A 22,909-nucleotide genomic window follows, 5' to 3' on the forward strand; every position below is an offset into this window, starting at 1 on the left:
TAAATACTGAATTGGTAAATGATGATTCGGTAAATACCGATTCAGTAACCGATTCGTTATTTACCGAATTGGTAAATATACCACCTACATCTGAAAAGGCTATTACCGGTCGGTAACGGCCGATTTCGGCCGTTACCGACCGGTAATAGCCTTCCTACATCTGGCTCATGATTCGGTCATGAAATGTGCCAAATGTTTGTAGCATTCTGTAGATTCTGGCCTAACTGTATGATCTTGGATGTCCATTAAGGGTTGGGTAAAGACTGGTTTGAATGTGGTTAATCCTTCAGTAATGGTGCATGCCTGCTGGAAAAGAAAAACTTAGAAAAACTTGGAATGTGCCCACTATGACACATATTTTTGCTTAGATAGATTCAATCTCATGCATTTTTTACGATGTCTTTGTTCCGGTAATTCACAGCTACGCAGGTGTCGGTTTAAAAAAATATATATATATATTTTAGTCTGTTTATTGACTTTTTCAAGACCAAGAAATACATGAATATCAAAGCCATTACAAATATTTGCATACGGTCGACAGCGATGGCCCAAGATTGTGTAGGAGTAGGAAGTCAACAGAGCCTTCTAACAGAAATGTGTCGCCCCAAAATGGCAAAGGGAGCCCGTCTTCGAAGTGTGTCTGGTTGCTTTTCAGTGGCTAATGTTTACACTACTGGGATTAAGCCTCAGTCTGCATCTGTGGTTTACTTTGTCAAATAACCAGTTTAGCAACAAAAACACACTGCGCTCTACACAAGCAATTAATGACACCACTATGTAAAATAAAAGTAAATATGTTGGGTTGAATAAGATTCCAGTGCATTTTCAGAGTTCTACCTGATCCTAGCATGTGATTTGTTCCCATTGTTTTCATAGAAATTTGGTTGACTTGTGAGTTTGAAACTTTGAAATCACACATTCGTCTGTCGAGCTTTTGGGTCCAAAGGTTTTACCTTTTCATCTTGATATACACTTTGGACAGTTGTTAGTAAGTTGGGTTTGTGCAGTTTCAGCTGAATTGTTTTTTATTTATTTTATTTATAAAGTTTGTATAGCGCGAACATGACCCTAGAGGGTATCAGAGCACTTTACTTTACACTAGTTGGATACATTAGAAAGTTGAGGAGCTTATATACATACATTCGGTTTAAGAGGTAGACAGTATAAAGCCTTTTCCCTGAATTGTTCTCTCTACTAATCCGAATCCAATTTAAAAAGTATAGTTGCAGCCCTGCCTATTGCTTTGTAGTGGTAGATAGACTTTGTGTGTGTCTGTGTGTGGAAGCAGGATTTTAAATTCATCTGCAACGCCAAAGCAAATACAACTCAAAATAGGTTTGTGAAGTTCTGTCAGAGTACCTGCTACGTATCTGACAATCAATAGAGACAGCATGCCCAACCCTGCCAAAGTACTATTTCACTCATGTAGTAAGTATAAGTAACAAAAAAAGCATAATGCAAACATGGATACATCAAGGCAAGTGGGCTAATCTAGTAGATGTGAAATGGCCCCTTATAGTCTATTTCCTGTCACCTATTTGTTACTTCTACAGCTTGTGCCACTGACTTTTCACTGTGGATAATTTTTGGAGGTTCAGAGGTTTGGTTAATACTATTTTTAATATATTTGATTTCTTTTCTTAGCTGCTTTAAGTGTTGGAGAGAGCTTGATTGAAGGTTTGCTTACTTCTAAGATTTGCAAGGTATACCAGAACATTTGTGTTTAAGTAGAGTAAACGATTTAGGGGGCATATCAAATCTCCAGCAATTATCAGTATCTGGTATATTCATTTAGTGTAGTACTTGCTGGTGCATTGAAGCCCAGTGCAAACTTTTAAAATGAATTAGGCTCTGCACTATGAGATCCAGTTCTAGAAAGCCGACAGGCTCTAGGCCACAAACTCTGCTAAAGAAGTCTCAGCATTCTCCAACCATCGCCCCTCTACTTTGTTAAAGCTTTGGACTTTGCAGTCATACCCATTTGATATGATTCTTCTATGAATGTCCTGCCGTTTCCCAATTTTAACAAAGTTTTGCTAATTCTATGTACCTTTGGTTCAATGGGGAAATGAGTCTTCTTTTAGTTGATTAACTCTGCCTTCCCTTCATATGCTTGCCCCACCCTTGAAGATTGACTGAATTATTTAAAAATCTACAAACGTGCCTTTGCTATGTGAATACCAAGGTATAAATTGCCTGATTGGATTATAAAACTGGGACCGAGCAGCGAGATGCACTTTCCCAACTTCTTAACATTTAGTCAAGAGGAACAGTTTTTCATCCCACCACAAAATGGGTTTGCAGTGTTCCTGATCATTTAGTTATTTGATGCATCTGTGTGCTGCTTAGCGACAGCCCAAATATTTAATTGAGATGTCTAATACAATGAAAATTTCCTAGCTATCAGAATGGAAAGTTTCAGTTCTATGAAGTTCACGAAGGCAAGAATTAGGCTGTTCTCTCAGCTTTTTATTAACCAGCAACCATTAACACCATTATGAATGGAGGAAAACACAATTAAAAAAAACTTGTGGAACCCGTTAAGGGTGTCCCTTGTCACCCCTTTTATTTGCATTATCTATAGAGCCATTTCTCCAAGCACTACAACTTCAATCTGATATCATCCCTTTTAAATTTGGTCCGCATACATTAAAAATGACAGCTTACGCCGACGATATTGCTATCTACTCAACTGATATTGTAAAAGCTATGCAAGGTATCAAGGCAGAATCAACCAGATTCGGGGATGTATCCAGATATAAATTAAACATAAACAAAACCCAAATAATTAGTAACTACAAACCGGGGAGGGCAATCATCGGATTATGTCAAGCGGCCACTTATCTTGGGGTCAGGATCACTGCTTAAGTTGAGAACATAACGAAAATAAATTATGAGGAATTAGTTAAAACTACTAAAGTTCTCTTAAAAAAATGGCATGAACTACCCCTAAATATCATAGGCAGAATCAATTTGATACGTATGATAATACTACCAAAATTTCTTTACTTATTCTGCTTTATTCCTTTGGCTTTGGGAAACGTATTCTTTAGAAACTTAGATGGTATCTTTAGTAGCTTTATTTGGGGATATCATAAAGCCCGCAGATCTATGACTCTCTTAAAAGGGACCATAGAAACAGGAGGGCTGAACTTTCCGTATTTTAAACTATACTTTTGGGCCGCTTTTGTTGGACGCATGAGATACTTAATTAATTCGGAAGGATCAGACAACCGACCTTACTTTTTAACGTTTATTTTTGATAAGGATGCTAAGTTTTTTCTATGGAGGATTAACGACCCTAATTACTTTAAAAGAGGACGGTTTAAGACCGCAAGAGATTTGATAAAAATCTGGCGTAATATACAGGCTTTTTGTAATGTGACCTTTTTTCACCCTAAGCTAATTTTATGGGGTAATCCGGGTTTACCAGGGATATTTAACGATGGAACCGCTAGCATATGGCGGGCGCATGGAATAAAAACAATTGGAGATCTATATGGCGCACAGGGGCCGCTGAGCTTTGAGACTCTTAAAACACTAATGTTACTGATACTATGAGGTACAAGTACATGCAAATATATGATTTCCTGATCTGAAAAATGCAGCTTCAGAGTATCTCTGAGTCCACTATTATTTGGGAGAGCTTATACTCTCAAAAACACAAGTCCCTAATAAGTTGCTGTTATAAACGTTTTATTACATATAGAGATAGCGATTGCAGTACCTTGGTGGAGAAATGGAGTAGGATGCTAGGGAGTAATATTAGTTCAGTATTTATCAACAGATCTTTGGGTAATATCCATAAAGCTGTACTCTCCTTAAGTTTAAGATTGCAACAATTTAAGACAACTTGCATGCTTTATCATACCCCCGAAAGAATTTCCAAATGGGCCTCTAATAGTAGTTATGCTGATCGAACTAAATGCCCTAAGTGCTCGTTGGCTGCGGCAGACTTGGTGCATATGTTGTATACTTGCCCTAAGATATCTGAATTTTGGACATCGGTTGAGAATGTAATGAAATTAAAATTAGGGTGTACACTTTCTCTGGATCCTGCTTTAGTTCTGCTTGATGTTAATATCGCAAACACTCCACAAAAGCCTATAATAACAATCATGCTATCATGCGCAAAACTTAAAATCGCCCGCGCTTGGATTTCCCCTACACCCCCACACTTCATGGAATGGTGGTCATTACTTAACGAGATTCACTGCATGGAATCTACTCTGGCTAAGATTAGAGGTAATAAGGCCTTGGGGTCTGTTATCTGTTGAAACGTATACTTATTCAAGGTCTACTTAGAATATGAATATTGATTTATAATATTTGCCTGCAACATGAATTATATTTGATGTGTTTGGGTTTAATGAGAATTTATTTATTATGATATGTTAATCCTGTCCACGATCTGATCTTTTCTATTGTTAACTTCTTGATATGTTTGTTTTGATTATATTTCTTTCCTGTGCTGCTAATAAAAATTCTTTAAAAAAAAAAAACTAGAGTTCCCATGAACCACTGGGAAACAGTCCATCCAATCCACAGCCAGAAATGCCCTTCAAGGTCCTCTGTGGATGCACCTCCTCCCCTTTTCTTCCTGCAACCACATCCAAAGGTTTAGAGGGGCAATCTTGTTTACCAGAGTCCGTCCCTGAGATTTAAACAACAATGTCAAGAATTTTCCATATCAGAAAGATATTATCATCCTACAAAAGAAATGTAACTCAGATGTTTGCAAGACAAGTTAAAATCTCAGTGCAGTGAGGAATCAAGAGGCATTAAAGCAATACGTACTTACATGTAACTTGTGTAATATTTCATAAAGAACATAGTGAAATTCAACCTCCAAACGGGTGTGTAGAAAAAGGCATATTGTAACGGTGGGCTAATCCTAGCCTCAGTGTACTTAATTGAATCTTTCTGTTACAATAACGGAGAAATGTTTCATTCTATGTCGGGACCGGAGGCAAGGATTAGGCTAGTTTAAAGCTTCTCCAGCACCAGCGATGCCAGGTTTTGGACTGGTTTGAAATAAAAACTCTTAAATATACAATCCGAGGACCAGTCTGCCTCATTGGGTATATCCTCTAATCAGGCCCCTATAGAGAGAACCTTCGAAACCATCGCTCCACTCACAGAATGAGCTCCAAATATCAAGGTGTTCGTGCCAGCCTTTTGCATGACCCACCCAGCAATATTAGTAGGAGAAACCACTTTATGAGGTTTAGTGAGGGCAATCAATAGTTGTCGTTACTCCGGAGGCCGGAGATCTTCTGTCATGGATTCGTAAGCCTTTATTGCTTTAACTATGCATAACTTTGGTACAGCAGGGAACATAGGGTAAGAGACGCTTTTTGAAGTTACATTTTGTTCTTCTCGAAATGTTAAAGGTCACCCCATCCTGAGTGAATACTCTACCTGTTATGTCAAACTCTCACCTCGGAGACTCAGGGACAAGATATCGAACACAATAGGTGGCTAATTTCACCAAGATCTGTTTACTTGACCGACATTTGTTTGCAGGCCATAGTTTGAAAAGACGCAGGACTATATTAACATCTTAAAGTGTAGAATATCTGGAACGAGGAGGAAGAGACCATCTAATGCCCCTAAGAATTTTACAGATCAGAGGCTGTTCTGTTAGATTATATAGCCTGCAGAAATGGCAGGTCTAAAAGCATTGATGGATCTATATGCCTCTGAAACCAACAAGGCTAGAAAGTTCAAGATATTGACAATTTCTACACCCATGGGATCCAGTTGCCATTGATGACACAACACAACCATTGAGACCAGGCTGAGCAGTATCGTTTGGTTGTACTATCTTTGGCGAGTAAGTCTCGAGAAATACCTGGGACTTTCCAGCGTTCCTAGTAATCCTACATGCCATAAGATGGAGAGAGGCTTCTATGACTAGATGGTGATGATTCCCCCAGGGATCCCGGAGAAGATCTGGAAACATGGTTAGACAAATTGGAAAATCCTCAAAAAGTTCCATTAGAACTAGAAACCAGACTTGAGATCTCCAAATTGGTGTTATCGCCACCAGCTCCGCCCGAAGTTGTGTGGACAGCCTCATGATCATGGCAAAGGGTGGGAATGCCTATCCCTTATCCTTGCTCCAATCTTGGAAAAGCGCATCTGTCACTAAAGCATTGGGGGTCCAGCCTCCAGCTGCAGTACATGTCCAGTTGGTGATCCAAATGGGAGGCAGACAGGTCCATGGTGAACGGGCCCCACGTGAATTTTATCTCCAGAAACACTTGGGGGTGGAGTTGCCAAAGGCTAACATCCCTCCAGTGATCTGAATATGAGTCTGTTACCTAATTGGGCTTTCACTACAAGTTTTCCGCCGTCACGGAGATCTGGTTCCCCAGGCAGTAGGACCTGAAGTTTAGAGCCAAGTCCGATAGGGGCTTCGATTTAGTTCCTTCGAGGTGATTGATATAGCGGACTGCTGCTACGTTGTCTTATCTTGAGAAAGACACAACATTGGGCTGTGTCCTTTGTCCAGTATTTCACTGCTAAGGACCCCGCCATAAGTTCCAGGCAGTTTATATGGCGGGATTTCTCTGCAGAGGACCATTTTTCTCCTGTGGAGAACTCTCTGCAACAAGCACCTCAATCTGAGCCGCTGGCATCTGATTCGATCACCAGATCTGGCTGGGAACCAAAAATGTCACACTTGTTCCAGGCTTCCATGTGTGAGATCCACCATTGCAGCTCCTCTTTGGCCTCCTCCGCGAGAGGAACCAATTGAGAATATGTGAGACCTCATTGACGGTGGAAGATCTTGAGGCATTTAAAGTCCCTATAATGAAGGGACCTTGGAAGATGGCTTATATGGAGGATGATAGAAGATCCACAATGCGGGAAGTTTATCTCCGGAAGGTCGTGAGTCTGGTCAAGGTCCCCCTGAGTTTGTGTTTGAGCCTTCCATCTTGGAAGCTCTCCAAGATCAGAGTGGCCTGGATTTAATCTATCATGAACCCCATAAATTGTAAGGTCTGGGAGGGCATAAGGGAACATTTTGTCTCGTTCACCTCAAAGCAGAGAGATAATAATAATAATAATAGGGACATTTATAAAGCGCTGAGTTACGCGCACCGGCGTGTCCACGCGCTAAAAAGTGGGAGAGGCGGCAAACAGGGAACACAACTGCCGAGCAGCAAGTTATTTAGCATAGAGGTGGGTTTTTAATTTCGCTCGAAACCTTGCTTCTTCAGGTTCCAGGCGCAAGTCCACTGGAAGTTTATTCCAGTAGTTTGCCGCTAGACACCTAAAGGATCTGCCTCCCATGCGCGCTTTCTTCACCCTGGGGATCCTCAGCAGACCCCCACCAGCGGACCTGAGCGCTCGAGCAGGTTCGTAGACTTCAATCAGTCTCCTCAATGGTCGAGGTGCCCTGCCATTCAGGATCCGGTGACAGGTGCAGAGGGCTTTGTATTCGACTCTGCTCCTCACAGGGAGCCAGTGTAACTTCTGCAGGGCCACTTTCGAAGGCGCCCTTTTGGGCAGCCTGAGGATCAGACGAGCTGCCGCATTTTGCAGCACTTGAAGGCGGGCCATGCTTTTCTCTGGTACCCCCAGGTACAGCAGGTTCCCGTAATCCATCCTGGCGGTCACCAAAGCATGTACCAGGGTTTGACGAGCTTCCATCGGCAGAAGGTCCAAGACTTTCCTCAATCTTTTCAGTACCCCAAAGCACACTCCGACCACCCGGTTAATCTGGGGCCCGAAAGTGAGACCCGCATCAAACCATACCCCTAGGTTCCCCTAGGTAGATTCCAGAACGTTGATGGTAATTTGGAGAGGACTCCATAATCTCTTTGGACATTAGACCAACAGAAAGATATTGTCTAAACAAAATAAACAGACATTTTATAAAGCACACATATGCCCGTGGGTGTCTTGGTGCTGTCAGTTAAACCAGACAGTGAAGAGAAGAAGAAAAAGAGGTAAAGACTGAAGAAGAACTAACCTAAAGATAAAAAAATGCCAAGTCTTGAGAGGTTTCCTGAAGGATGATAAAGAGGTACATTTCTTCAGTTGTAAAGGCAGAGAGTTACACCGCTTAACAGTGCCTTAAACTAATCTTCCAGACCAGAAGGAAGTACAATGGCCTAATAGGGGAACTTCTGTTTGCTGGAATTTTGCTGGAATTTCGTTTTAGGCAATTATTGGACATCCATTGGATGATCTGCTTCATAAGGCTGTTTAAATTAGCCGCTGAGACCTCCTGGTTTCCAGACATGATAACCACTATCTGGGTGTAATCTCCATAGCTTACTACTGAAAGCCAAAAGTCTTTTATGAGATTAGCTAAGGGTGTGATATACAGGTTAAAAAGGGTTGGAGTCCAGACGATCCATGGGATACCCCACAAGGAAGAGAAAAGGGACTGGAGCTGTATCCCTCCAGAGTAACAAATTTATTATAAATAGACAAGCAGCCTGATCCCTCTGGCTCTCAGGTGTTCCACCACAGTTTTTAACACCTTAGTGAAGCACCATGAAGCGGATGATAGACCGAAAGGAAGGGAGGTAAATTTGAGATCTCCAATGGAATTGCAGGAAGCAACTGCGAGGAGGAAATAAAGGAATCATGAGATAAGCATCTTTTTAGATCTAGGTACACCATCCAATCGTTTGCCTGCAATAAATCCCTGAGGAGGTGGATACCTTCCATTTTGAAGTGACGGAAAACCAACCACTCAAACTCTTAGATTTATTACTGGGAGTTGGCCCCTGTCCCTCTTCTCCAATAAGAAAAGGTTGCTGAGGAACGACAGGGTTGTAATTGGGCCTAAACAATCACTCTCTACACCAAGAGTTGTGAAATGGGACGAGTTCTGCCACTTGCCCCATTGTATCCTTGATACTCTGGAGCAGGCTTGATGAATGACACAGCCGGCCAATCGTCCCCCTACCACGAGCGGCATTGGCAAAAATATTCTGTGTAAAATTCTTCTTAATCGATGTCTGAGCCTTATCCAGGAAATTGAAAGTATTGACAAATTTTCCTAACTCCAGAATGAAGGGATCTCCAAAGAAGCCCCCTTCCTCAATGGGACCTGCTTCAGATGTCGACAACTCCCCTAGTTGGGGGATCTATTTTTATCAGGCAGGATATGCGCCTTTCAGTGGAAATTGGGACACAAGTGCCGTTTTTTAGTTAACAAAAATGTTGCTGTAGCCCCCTCCAGCCCCTAACAGCAGCCTTTTTTTAAAAGAAAAGTTGATTACTGCTAATTGGAAGTGTCTTTCACTTGTAAGAGTGCTTGAACTGGCTAGTTGGAGGCTGAATAACATGGTGGGATCGTCCAGAAGAAAGATGGTCACTCTTAAAAGGAAGTTATTGTTACTCCTTTTCACCACCGACAATTGGGTACAATAACTGCATCTGTCTGTCTGTTAATAAAATATTTCCTCGCTTTCTTATTAAAGTTTTAATTCTATTAAAGTCTTGGAGGCGAGGATTAGGCTTAAATTTTCTCTATTTTATTGTACCAGCAGCCATTAAACGGTTTGTAGATCAACACTAAAATACATTTCTCATGAGTCCTTGGGTAAAGAAACAAACAGTCCATCCAATCCGAACGCCGCAGAACCGCTCAACATTCTCTGGAGACATTCTATCCTCCTCTTTCTTCCTACGAACACAACCGACTTCTCAGAGGATCACTCCTATTTATTCTAATATGCCCCTGAGAAAGCAAATTAATGATGTAAAGTTTTTGTTTCCACCACTGCTTTAGCGCAAAGATCATCAAACAATGCTGGAAAAAAACTGATATGTAGGCAATTCTGTCAAGGCAAGAAATCATCGATTACTCTTCATCATTGCATGATAATACAGACCCATTAACTAAAGAGCTTCATATTATTACGTTACATCATATCGAGCGGGCATACTAATCTAGTCAGAAAAAAGGGTGGACTAATCTTCACCTCCGAGACCTTAAAAGAAATGAAAGTTTCTGTTACAGTAGCTAGGAAATTTTTCATTCTATGTCTGGATCGCAGGCTAGTTTACAGCTTCTCCACCACCAGAGATGCCATATTTGAAACTGTTTTGAAGTAAAACGCCCTCCAATCAAGCTTGAAATAAAAAAGCTTTGGAAGCCATGCCCCACCTCACAGAGTGAAGTGGGGTGACAAAGTGAGCTAAAGAATGATGGATTCAACCCACATTCTGTGACTGGGGGTGAGTGTCTGAAAAGGTTCAGCGCTCCGTCCATCATCTCCTTGTGTTTGCTTTGTTCGCCCTAAGTTGGCAGGGTATGCCCAGATGTGGTACCTTGCTCACTTTGCAGCTGGATTCAAGCTAGCATGGCTGATGAGGGCTGTTAGCCCGAAACCAGTCCCAGGATGCTTGTTTCCGGTCCAGGGAAGTCATGGCTTGGCAGTTCAGGCTGGACTTTTTCCATGAGGCACAGGGTCAAGACTGATTTGCATATAGCGGTGTCTGAACTGGGGTGGCGAAGTTTGCTAAAGAATAAAGATGGATTCAACCCATATCTGTGGCTGGGGTTGAGTGAAAAGTGTAAGTGCTCCGTCCATCGTCTCTTTGTCTTTGCTTTGTCCACCTCACAGAGTGATCTCCAAACTGAGAGATGTCAAGCCCAGCTTCCTGTATGGCCCATCGGACGCATCTAGCAATGGTAGCAGCAGAATCCACTTTGTGAGGTTTAGTGAGAGCAATGTGTAAATTACCTTTCACCCTGAGGGCAAAGATCCTCTGTCATAGACTCATAAGCCTTCACTGCTCTAATAACACACAGCTTTGGAACATCTGGAAATACTGTGTATGACACAGTTATTGAGTTACATTTTGTTAGTCTGGAAATGTGAAAACTCTGTCCATCTGGAATGAATACCCTACCTGTTACATTCATGACTCTCACATGTGAAACTCTTCAAAAGGAGATCTAACACAACAGGGTGGATAATTTTGCTGGCTTCTGTTTCCTGGACAGGTACTTATTTTGTAGTGTAGTTCCTATATTCCCAATAGGCTCTGCGCATTGGAATAACATAAACGATAGTTTAGACGTAGGACTGAGGTCGACTAGGTCTCTATTGAATGTGTTAGACTTAATTGTGTGTGCCAGCTAGCTCAGAGGTCACTAGAAACTTTCTCGAGTAAACAAGAAGGTGTTTAGCTTTCCTGAATAGACAAGAAGGGATTAGCTTCTGACAACCATATCACATGACAACTTTGTTCCCCCTGCAATAAGGAATATATCTCCAGAGTTGCGGAAACAATAGATAGCTATTTTACTCAGTCAATCGTGCATGCTTCGTTTCACCAGAGATGCAGAGAAATGAGACGGGCGTTCTCAATAAAAGGGTTATTTATTGAGCAGTCTTCTTTCTCATGCAAGAGAAATGAATTGCCACAATTGCAATACTTGTCATAAAGTAAAGTGTGTACAGTAAAAGGAGTATCATGAAATAATACTGTAAAAGCATTTGTATTGTTTCTAAGCCATAAGATACTTAAAATGGATAAAATACATACAATGATAAAATAATGACTAAACGTACTCAACTGGTGTTTCTAAGGTACGCCTACCTCAGTGTACCTAACCTAAGCCTAGTACAGGGAAGGAGTAGATGAGTTACAGTTTTTGCCAAGAATCTGGATCAAGAATTCTCTGTGTCTAATCAGCTGCGTACCTTGGGTATAGAAGGAAGTAGGTCTTGTATCTCTCTCTTAGGACTCGATCTCCCAGTACCCGCGAGGGTATCAGGGAAACACTGGAGCTGGATTTCTCGGCAGGAGAAAAGACAGCGTCTCTCTCAGTCCGTCAGCAGGGAGGGTCGGCTTCTTTCGGCACTCGCATCAGCTGGGCGTCGGGCAAGTAGATAGCCGATCTGCTCCAAACCACTGTGTTGCTTAAGGCAGATGTTGGTATATTTATACCTGGAAGTTGCCGAGTTTGACGTAAGGTTGGACATAAGACGTCACTAAGAACTGGCAGTTCTTTCAGGACTCTCAGGAGTTCTAGGACAAATCAAAACAGAAGCAGGGGGAATTCCTGGACTGCTGGAGGCTTGGTTTGTTTAAGAACGCGTTGTACTTTCTAGGAGTCTATGGGAGTAGCCTTGCCGTATTTGGACTGCATTGGCTATGACTTAATATGGATATGATTATTATGCCTTTATAAGGATATGATTTGTTATAACCACATAAGGGCATAAATCAAGAATATCTAATTAGGGTCCTAGATACATTCACAACAATTTGAAGGTCTTTATTTTAACCAAATGAACAACCTCATTAACGCCCCATAATTTTGAACCCCATGGTTCTGGTGGAACGGACAAACTAATACCCCTCAGAAGTTTACAAACCAGATGTTGTTCCCCAACTGGGTGTCCATCTATCAGCAAGTGGCCAGCCAAAATGGCAGATCTAAATGTATTAATGAACCTATAAGCCAGAAGGCCACCAGAAAATTCAGACTGCAGACAATGTCTGCCCCCAAGGGATCTACTTGCCATTGATGACATCAACCCAGACATCGGGACCAGATGGATCAATGTCTTTTATTCGTGCTGTCTGCCCGGGCTCTAGAGCAACACAGCAGCCTCTCCAGAAATTCCTGGGACTTTCCAATGTTCCCTGTAATCCACCACGCCATGAGACAGAGGGAGCCTGCTAGAACCAGGTGATGAGGATTCCTCTGGGGATCCCAGGGGAGACCTTGAAACAGGGGAAGAGGGATTGGGAAATCCCAAGAAAGCTCCATCAGAACTTGAAACCAGACTTGAAATCTCCATATTGGGATAATCATGACTAAATCCGCCCATTGTCTTCGAACTTTGTTGGATGTAGTATAATGTCGATCTACATAACGTTTTATGGTTGCTGGTGTAATAAAGTGGAGAAAGTTTAAGTCTAATCCTTGCCTCCGGTCTCGACATAGACTCATAGCTCTATGTACCTCCCAACTTCCATGCATACCCCCTCAAATTAATTGTTGCCACCCTTAAGCTAAATTACAGACTTTATAAATTAAATACATGAAACTAAAGCTTCAGAAGGCGGTTCAAACAAATGGAGTTTGCAGGTCACCTCGACTCTCCTCTTCTACTGAGATCGTTATCTATTTGTAAAGGTGCTTATGGAGATTGCCTTTGAGTCTGTGATCTGTTAGTTGTGCCCTGTAATATGCTGTGTGATGGTATCATATCTGTGACTGAGGAAGGTATGACATTTGTAGGATCTCATCCATGACTTCTCCTTTGGTCCCATCAGCGTGACACTGTAATCTCAAGTGTTTCAACATGGCTGCATTTAAGGGGGCATTGTCTGCTCTCCCCTTAGTGCTGGAGGCAGCGTGCGGAAACCAGGTTATATCCCCCTGCACCCCCCTCCCCCCCAAGTCATGGCTTAATATTGGATGTGGATCTCCTCATTTAGCAATTCTCTGCAGCAGAGATATACAGCCCTTTGACAGACTATATAAAAAGGCATATGAATAGTATACTTACCTACTGAGAAGTAGAGCATATAGGGCCCACAACATGGTCCTGCAACAGGCCACTTTAAGTTGTGCTGGTACATTGCTTCCACACCCTGCAGGAAAGTTTGGTGAAAGCATCCCCAGCTTCTGAGTATTTATGGCATCCAGTTGAGGTGATGCTTGGAGGACAGGGGGGCCCTGAAATGTCTTATTGTATTGCGTTGGAGCTATACCAAAATACTCACTAATTGGCCTTTTTTGAGCCATGTACAATATTGTAACCAAGTGACTGCTCTGAGTCTCTTAAACATTATTATGGGTATGATTTGATATAACTGTAGACCTCCTAGGTAGTAGCAGTAACTTTTCCTCACTCCTTCACGCAGTGCTACACTGGGATCAGGTGCAGCATTTGGGAAAAGCCACCAGCAGTGATCGCAGCACTAATCTGTTGAGAGTCAGGTGCAGGGCGGTTAACAGCATGACAAGGGAGCAGCATTGTTTTTATGACATATTTAATGTCTTGGCACTTCTCATGTGGAGTGTCGTTTGAACATATCCGTATTCAGTTCTGTGTGCTAACTTGCTGAGCAAATGTCGCTCATGATTGGGACGTGGTATGTTTGTATTTTGAGCCTGCGTTCAAGTCAAGATGATGACTTTTCATTTCACTTTCTTATTTTCAGAAACAAGAGTGGAAATAAAAGAATCCGTTCGTGGTCAAGATATCTTCATCATTCAGACAATGCCTTGGTAATTGTTTTTCATTTGTCTTGGTCTTCCTCTAAGTCAGCACCACAAAACTTGATTTGTAATTTATTCTAACCCATTGATTTATAGAAGCTTCTTGGGGTGTATTTCTGCACATAATATGCTTATTTACGTTTAGTAAAGTATATCATTCATTTTTGCCTCACTAGAGGGCACAGACTAGAGTAAGAGCATAAAATGTGTGTAAGTTGGCTTGAGGCTGTGGTAGAATGCTCAAGAAGCCCTTTAAGTGTTGCATTCAGGGATATTCCAGGAGAGGAATAAAAAATTGGCTACCTATCGCACCAATAATTTTCAATTCTTTTAAGGACACGGAGGCGAGGATTATGCTTTCTCTTTAATTTATTGCTACACACAGCAGCCAATGAAATTTAGTATTGTATATCAAAACCTACATTTCCCATGATGCAAACACATCACATCCTGTAATAGCCCATAAGAGCCAGTCAACACCGGATATCTTCCTCTTTCTTTGCTTCGAACAGTAAGTCCATAAATAACTGAAGTTCAACAATAACATCCTCCAACGTGGAAGAACAGCCAATTGGAAAAAACTTCTTCTCAACAGGAAGCATACTTAGTCCATCTTCTCAGAACCTGGAAGAATGAAAAAATGAGCCTGTAAATTCTGCTTAAACAGAACATAAAGTCATGGGTGAGAAAAATCATTACAATACATGTAATATTACCGGGTGGGATAATCCTCGCCTCCGTGCCCTTGATAGAATTGAAAATTCTTGGTGCGAAAGATAGCTAATTTTCTATTTATTCTATTACAGGACCGGAGGCTTTGTATTATGCTAGTTTAACGCTGATGAAACACTACAGAGGAAATATCACCCACCGGCTTATAATAAAATTGTTTGAAACTAGATTCACAGGACCAATCAGCAGAAGGCATAATGTCCTGAACAGTAGATCCTAACATAAAGCTCTTAGAGGCCATGGCGCCACAAACAGAGTGCGCCCCAAAAACCTGGGTATCAATACCCACCTCCTGCATAACATACTTCAACCATCTGGCTATAGTAGCCGCAGTAACAGGCCTGAATAGTTTCTGTAAAGCAATCAATAACTGCGCCACACCTGTAGGCCAAATAGACTGTACATTCCTCATATGCCTTAAGGCAGTGCACTACACAAAGCTTAGCATTACTTGGAAAAGCATGGTAATCAACACTTGTAGACATTGTCTTGGTCCTGGCCGTAATATTTAAAGAGACTCCCTCCGGAGTAAATACTCTACCTGTAATGTCCAGGGCTTTAACATCCGAAGACAGTCTACATGCCGCAAGACCTAAAAGCATAGCCAACTTGGCTGAAAGCTGCTTCCTTGTCAACATGTCATTTTGGGACCAAAGATTAAACAGGGAAAGAACTAGAGAAACATCCCATAATGAAGTATATTTAGGTTTGGATGGATTCGCTACCCTAATACCCTTCAGAAGCTTACATACGAGTGGATGCATACCTACGGGTTTACCTTCAATCTGAGAATGACCTGCCGAAATAGCGGAACGGAAATTGTTAACGGATCGATATGCCAAACCTTTGGCAGCTTTCAGAGAAAGAAAGTTCTTAATGCCTTGTAGTCCTGCCCCCACGGGATCCACGTGTTATTCCACGCACCAACGAACCCAGCCTTTCCAGGCTGAGGTGTATCTCTTTCTGGTGGATGGAGCCCAAGCTTGATTGATGAAGGCTGAAGCTTGCTCTGAAAACCCCGGCATTTGCCAACGTTGCCTGAAAGTCTGCAGGCCATCAGGGACAGTTGCCCCGACATTACCATCGGATGCATCTCTCCATGAGGGCCCTGGAGCATCGTCAGGGATTGTGGATTCTTCCTGGGGAAGTCGCAGCTCAACTCCAGAAGACTCGGGAACCAAGGCTGCGACTTCCAGAGGGGAGTCACTAGAATCACCTCCACCCTCTGTCGCATTATCTGTGTATACACTCGAGGGATCAATATGAACGGGGGAAAGGCATAATTCAGAGACTGAGACCAGTCCTGAGTGAAGGCATCCGTCGCCAGAGCTAACGGTTTCGGTCTCCAGCTGAAAAACTGAGGCATTTGTCGATTCAATCTGGACGCAAAGAGGTCGATCTGGCATGTCCCCCAGATCACTTGTAACCAATTAAATATCTGAGGTCCGACCTGCCAGTTGCTGTAGTCCTTGAGATGTCTCGAGTGCTAGTCCGCCACCACGTTCGACTGGCCAGGAATATATTAGGCTTTGACCGATATCTGGTGACTTAGGCAATAGTGCCAGAAGTCCTTCACTATCTCTACTAACATGGAGGATCTTGTGCCTCCCAATTTGTTGATGTAACAAACTACCGATATTTTGTCCATCCTTAAAACGATGCAACACGAGACTTTCTTGGGTGACAGAATCTTGATCGTGAAGGAGCCGGCGAACAGCTCTAGGCAATTTATGTGGAGGTCTAGTTCTTGGAGGGACCATTGTCCTCCTGTGGAAATATTTCTGCAACACGCCCCCCCAGCCCCAACTGCTGGCGTCTGACCCTATAACAACTTCTGGAAGGGAGACGAAAATGGCCTGACTGTTCCGTGCTTCCACGTGGCTGAGCCACCACTGAAGCTCCTGGCGGACCTCTGATGACAGAGGAACCAGGTCCGTGTTTGAGAGTCCCTTCTGTAGGTGTTGAATCTTCAATCTCTGAATGGCCCGATAATGAAGAGGGCCCGGGAAGATCGCCTGAATAGATGATGCCAGGAGACCCACTATCCTGGCTATGGCTCTCAGTGAGATTGTCTGTTTGGACAACAGAGAGCGTAGTTCCTTCTGTATGTCGCGCAGTTTGGAACGGGGAAGGTTCAACTGAGCCGCGTGAGAATTTATGACAAAACCCAGAAAATCTTTTTTTTGTGAGGGACACGGTACGGATTTGGCTTCGTTGACCACAAACCCGAGATTTTGCAGCGTAGCAATGGTCATGTGCAGATGTTGTGCCGCCATCTCCTGCTGCGTCTGCGCCATGATCCGTATATCGTCTAAATACACGATCATGCGAATCCTTGCTCTTGAAGGTAGGCTACCACTGGTTTCAACACCTTGGTGAAGCACCATGGAGATGAGGAAAGTCCGAAAGGAAGGACCAAATATTCGTACCACCAGCCACTCAACTGGAATTGCAGAAATCTCCGATGTGGAGGAAAAAACGGAACAGATTGGTAGGCGTCATTCAAATCCAGACGGACCATCCAGTCCCCCTGTTTCAGAAGATCCGCCAAGAGATGGATACCTTCCATCTTGAAATGCTTGTAGACCATATACTGATTGAAATCTTTCAAATTGAGTACCAACCTGTAACCTCCGCCTTTCTTCTGAACCAGAAAAATATTGCTGCAGAAACCGTGAGGGCCCTCGTCGCAACGTGCTACTGCATGTTTCTGCAGCAATTCTTCGATTTCTGAATCTATGAAAACGCATTCTGTTTTGGAAAAAGACAACTGCCTGGGCCGTCTGTACTGAGAGGGGACCAGAAAGAAATCGAGATGAAAACCCTGAACAGTTTCTAAAATCCAAGCATCTTGAGACGAGTAAGCCCAATTGTGAAAGAAATATCAAATACAACCCCCCAAAGGAAGTGGGGAAGTGTCCGGAGCACTCACCTGAAGATTCTGAGGCCTGGAAGCCTCCACAGTAGGTTCCCCTGTTGAAACGTCTCTTGTTGAAACGCTTCCTGGTAGAGTAGAACGTTCCCCCATGGGTGGAGTCCCAATCGCCTCTGCTAAAGTCTCCTCTCTGGAGGCCTTGAAAAGATTGGCGGCCAAACGAGCGTCCCCGGCCTCGTCTCGCCCTGTTAAAAACACCAGTCTGAAAGACTCTTTATTCCTGACTGGGCTTTATCGAGAGTCGTGAAGGTGTCCATGTACTTAGCCACTTCCTTCACAAAACGCTCACTGAATAGATTGCCGTTCGCCAGAGGACCAAGTTCCGCCGCTGCCAACTCGGTGAGGTTGGAGTCCATCCTCATAAGGAGAGACTTACTCCGCTCCATGGATATTGCGCAACTAGCATTACCCAAGAGGCATATCGCCCTCTGGGTCCAACCTGCTAAAACATGCGGATCCATCGTAGCACCTGATTCCTGTGCCTCCATGGCCATCTCTAAGATCTTTGCTAGGGGTCCCACAACGTCCAGGAGTTTGTCCTGGCACCCCTTCCAGGCACGATCAATGTCCTTCTTTGTGTCTTTGGCGAACTTTTTTAGGAAGGTCAGCATGCTAGAGTCTATGTCAGGGGTTTCTGCGACCTTATCGGAGATGTCCGGTTTAGGGCACTCTGACCATAGTCTATTCCTCACCTCTTTGTCGAAACTCTTATGGAGGTTTTCATTTGGATAAGCTGCCACCTCCGGCGCTGGAAGCCAATCGGAGGATCTCGGATGAACAATGTCAGCTGGGTTGAAGGTAAAGGGGGTGGACACAGGAGGAGCCGGTACATTCTTGGACTTCTTAGTCTTCTTCCTAGGAGTAGACTCGTCAGGGGTGTCCGTAGACGTAGTGTCCGTATCAGTATCAGTGTCCGTAGCCTTGAACTTGTGGGGGTCAGGAGCAGGCAGAGAGGACAAGGTATAGGAGTGAGGCCAAGATTCAGTGTGAGAACCAGAAGAAGCCCTGTCCTTCTTAGGGACTGCAGGCTTAGAGAGACCATGGCGCTTGGCAAACTTTTCTAACTGCTTAGTGATAGGTTTTAACGCAGTCGCTAGCGCTTGCTGTACAGTTCCCGGAACGGTCTTCTCCAGGGCCTTGTTGACAGAGTCCTGGACAGAGGCGTCCAGGGCCTCAACAATATTATCCTCAATAGAAGGATTAGGCACTTCCTCTTCATAAACCGCTTCATCCTCCTTATAGGGAACCCAATCCTCCATTGTGGTGCCAAATTTAAAATTGACCTGTTCATGAGTTAATATATATAATTACCGCTAGAGGTATTCTTCTGGACTTCTGGAAAGGACATCTGTATACATTGATTCTCCAGTATTAGGGGTGTCTTTCATAGATTCACATGCCTGAATCATTCCCCGTCGTCGGAGTGGGAGCCCACGGTACATAAAAAAGTAGTGAAATATACCCTTAGTACATAAGAGATAACAATATACCCAACCAGGAAGTAAAGTAGCCCTAGCTACAGTAAAAGAAACTTCCACATTAGAACCTGTCCATGTCATTATGTATGGACCAAACTGCAGCCAATCAGGCCACAGCTCCCACCAGCAAGCTCTCCCCAGAGACCCAGGCTCTCAGATTTTTTACCGCACGTCGTGTGATAGGGAGTCCTTCTGAGCTCTGCTCAATTCTTCTCTTGGATAAAGTTTCTTCTTCAAGGAAATGTCTTCTTCAAAATCCCTTTTTAGGGCCTGCGACTCGTGTGGAAAGGCGAGACTGTTTAAGGAAGATCCACACACTCGCTGCATCTACTGTTTATACCCTGACCATCAGGTTAAGGACTGCAGCATCTGTCGAAAATTCTCTCCTAAAACCCTCAGGGACAGAGAGGGTCGCCTGTTGCTGTGGCTGCAGAAAATGAAAAATAAAGATGAGCCACTTTCTGAGGTAGGAAGTTTTGCCTCAGAATCTACCAAGGGGTCGAAAAAACGGAGAGCTGAGAGTACTGTGCCTACTCCGAAAGCTAAGGTGTCTAAACACCAGCTCGCCTCACAGGAGCCTTCTACTTCAAAGGCACAGAAATCCTCTGAGAAATCTGTGAAGGTCCCGAGCTCTAAAAGAACGGAGTCTTTGGTGTCCCCCGTGAGACCTATGACTAAGGCACCAACAACGTTGCCAAATTCCAGTCAGGCTGCCTCTGCCATGACTTCTACATTGACTTTCTCCTCACCTAAATCGACCATGGTGATGTCCTCAGCTTCCTCTCCAACTTTTGTTCATGTGCAGGTTCGACCCATCTCGTCGACGAAGGTTTTCACACCTCTCGTCGACGATCAGACATCGACGGCACTGAAGCAGTCGACGAAGAAATCCTCGTCGTCGTCGACGATTGCTCCGTCGACAAAGAAGACCTCACTGTCGTCGACACCATCGTCGATGAAGATGTCGTCGACGGACCCATCGGCGACGAAGAAGACCCCGTCGACGGACACGTCGACGAAGACGTCGTCGACGAAGGTGAGGATTGTCCCGTCGACGGCCCCGTCGACGACCTCGTCGACGATGAAGACTGCTCCGTCGACGGTTCCCTCGTCGACGACGAAATCCAACACGTCGACGAAGGTGACGCCATCTCTAACAACGAGAGAACCATCAGCTTCTTCATCAAAAGCGACGACACAGAGCTTGATTTTGCCAGGCAATCCATCTACGCCAAAATTGTCGTCTTGTACTGACCTACAGGTATGGTCGGCAAAGACCACTGCCATACCTCTTCCTTCTCCAGCCACTACTACGGCTTTGCTGCAAAAGAGGTCCTCTCAAACAACGCCATTATCGCCGCTCCAGATGCCAGATAGGCTGTTAGATTCTGAAGTAGAATCTGGAGATGAACTGTTTCAAGCGGCGGAAAGTCCCTCTGACTTATTAATACATGTAAAGGATCAGGAGGAAGACGAACAGCAAATCCAGGTACCTACATCGGTACCCACTTCTGCGACAGGAATGCAGATGCCGATGGAACTTTACGAGAATCTGCAGTATATGCTGAGCGATTATTATCGCCGATTCCCGCCTTCGGAATCGGGCGATTCGCATATTACCTCCCCTCAGCCTCGCGTGAGTAGAGGTCCAAGGCCTAATAGGCCGGAAGAGGCACAGGCTACCCGACCTGCCACGCCAGTATCTCCCCATCAACAGGAGGTTGGCGATTCTGATGAGGACACCCATGAGGAGGGGGAGTTGATTAGATCGGACTCGTCGGAGTATGAGGACTACCAGGCTGAATCGCCATCCCCAGAGGAACAACCGAAGGCTGACTCACCGCCGGTGGATATAGCGAACTTCCATAGACTTATGGACAAAGCCACTAAAAGATTTCTGGTTTCCATGGAAGCGAAACAAGATGACTGCTTTCTTTATGATTTCAAGACTTTGTCTCAGAAGCAGAGTTGGTCTATTCCCATTATAGACTTTATCTGGAAGGAAGGGCTTAAGATAATGGCCACGCCAAATTCTGCTCCCGCAGTATTGCCGAGAGTCGACAAAAAATATAGGGCGCCAGCCTCTTCACCTGCCTGTCTCATCGGCCAAGCTAAAACGGACTCAGTCATTGCGCAGGCAGCGCAAAAAAGAGCTAGGAACCCCTCAACTCAGGTCTCCATTCCAACGGACAGAGATGGCAGACGCCTCGATTCCATTGGTAAAAAGGTCTCCACTATCGCGGCCACCACGGTTAGAGCTGCTAATTCTTTAGCAATTCTTGGTAGGTATGACAGACAAATGTGGTCTGACATATCCCCATACATCCAAAAATTACCTGAGCCAGACCGCTCTGAGGCCATCAAAATCCTACAAGACGGCGAATGTGCGTCGTCGGAAATTATCGACGCTGCAGTGGACGTAGCGGCCACAGGTTTTAGACAGTTGGCAGGAGCTGCAGTGCTCAGACGAGAAGGATGGTTAAAATCTACGTCTTTTCGCCAGGAGGTACAGGCCAAAGTTTTAAATATGGCTTATGACGGCGAATTCCTGTTTGGCTCGCATGTGGACGAAGCCTTACAGTCCATTAAGAAGGATACAGAAACGGCACGTTCGTTGGGTACTCTGCAGTACCGTAAGTCTTCCTTTCGTGGGGCAAAAGGAAGGGGTAACTTCTCCAACAGAGGGGGCTATTACCAGCAACGCCCATATCAGACCAATCAAAACAACCAAAGGTACCAACCTTACAAACAACAGCCTTATGGCCAAAGGCGGAGCACCTTTACACAATCCAGAGGAAAATCCACTTATCGAGGTAGAGACAACGCCAACAAAAAGTGAGGAAAACATCCTGCCGCCACTCTGCCTATGCCAGCCACGAATTGGAGGAAGAATATCCCTGCATTACTCTCAATGGTCCAAAATTACAACAGACAGATGGGTCTTGGATGTAATCTCAAAGGGTCACGTATTGGAATTTGTAAAAGCCCCTCCAAATTCGCCCCCAAAAGGACCACCCCCAGCACATCTCAAGGAGCTGTTCCTCCAAATCAATGCAATGATTCGGAAAGGGGCAATCGAGAAGGTACCTCAACATCAGAGGGGTCAAGGGTTTTACTCTCGTTTCTTCTTGATACGCAAAAAGTCGGGGGAGTGGCGCCCCATCCTCGACTTGCGTGCCCTCAACAAATTTATCAAGCAATTGACATTCAGAATGTTGTCACTGCAGGAGATCCTCCAGTTTCTGACGGAAGGCGAACATATGGCAACCCTGGACCTACAGGATGCTTACTTCCACGTACCCATCTTCCCCAGGCACAGGAAGTTCCTAAGATTCAGAGTGGCCGGCAGGGACTTTCAGTTCAAGGTCCTTCCCTTCGGGCTACGTTCAGCCCCGAGAGTATTCACCAAGATGTTGGCACCGGTGGCGGCCCACTTACGGTTGCAAGGTATCCAGATTTATCCTTATTTGGACGACTGCCTTATCAAGGCCAATTCCTATGCCACCGCAAGCAGTCACGTCCAAACATGCCTGTCTCTATTTC

At 44.2% G+C, this 22,909-nt stretch overlaps 1 protein-coding gene across 2 annotated transcripts in view; it reads left to right on the forward strand.

Moving 5' to 3' along the window:
- PRPSAP1 (phosphoribosyl pyrophosphate synthetase associated protein 1) overlaps positions 1-22,909 on the forward strand; it is a 252,270-nt gene that overhangs the window by 123,264 nt on the left and 106,097 nt on the right. For both annotated transcript variants that reach the window (XM_086930696.1, XM_086930697.1), the window contains exon 3: positions 14,164-14,230. In XM_086930696.1, coding sequence (XP_086786822.1) covers positions 14,164-14,230 — 67 coding nt within the window. The remainder of the gene's footprint in view (positions 1-14,163; positions 14,231-22,909) is intronic.

This window comes from Lissotriton vulgaris, chromosome 7 (genome assembly GCF_964263255.1).
Source record: "Lissotriton vulgaris chromosome 7, aLisVul1.2, whole genome shotgun sequence".
NCBI classification, from domain to species: Eukaryota; Metazoa; Chordata; class Amphibia; order Caudata; family Salamandridae; genus Lissotriton; species Lissotriton vulgaris.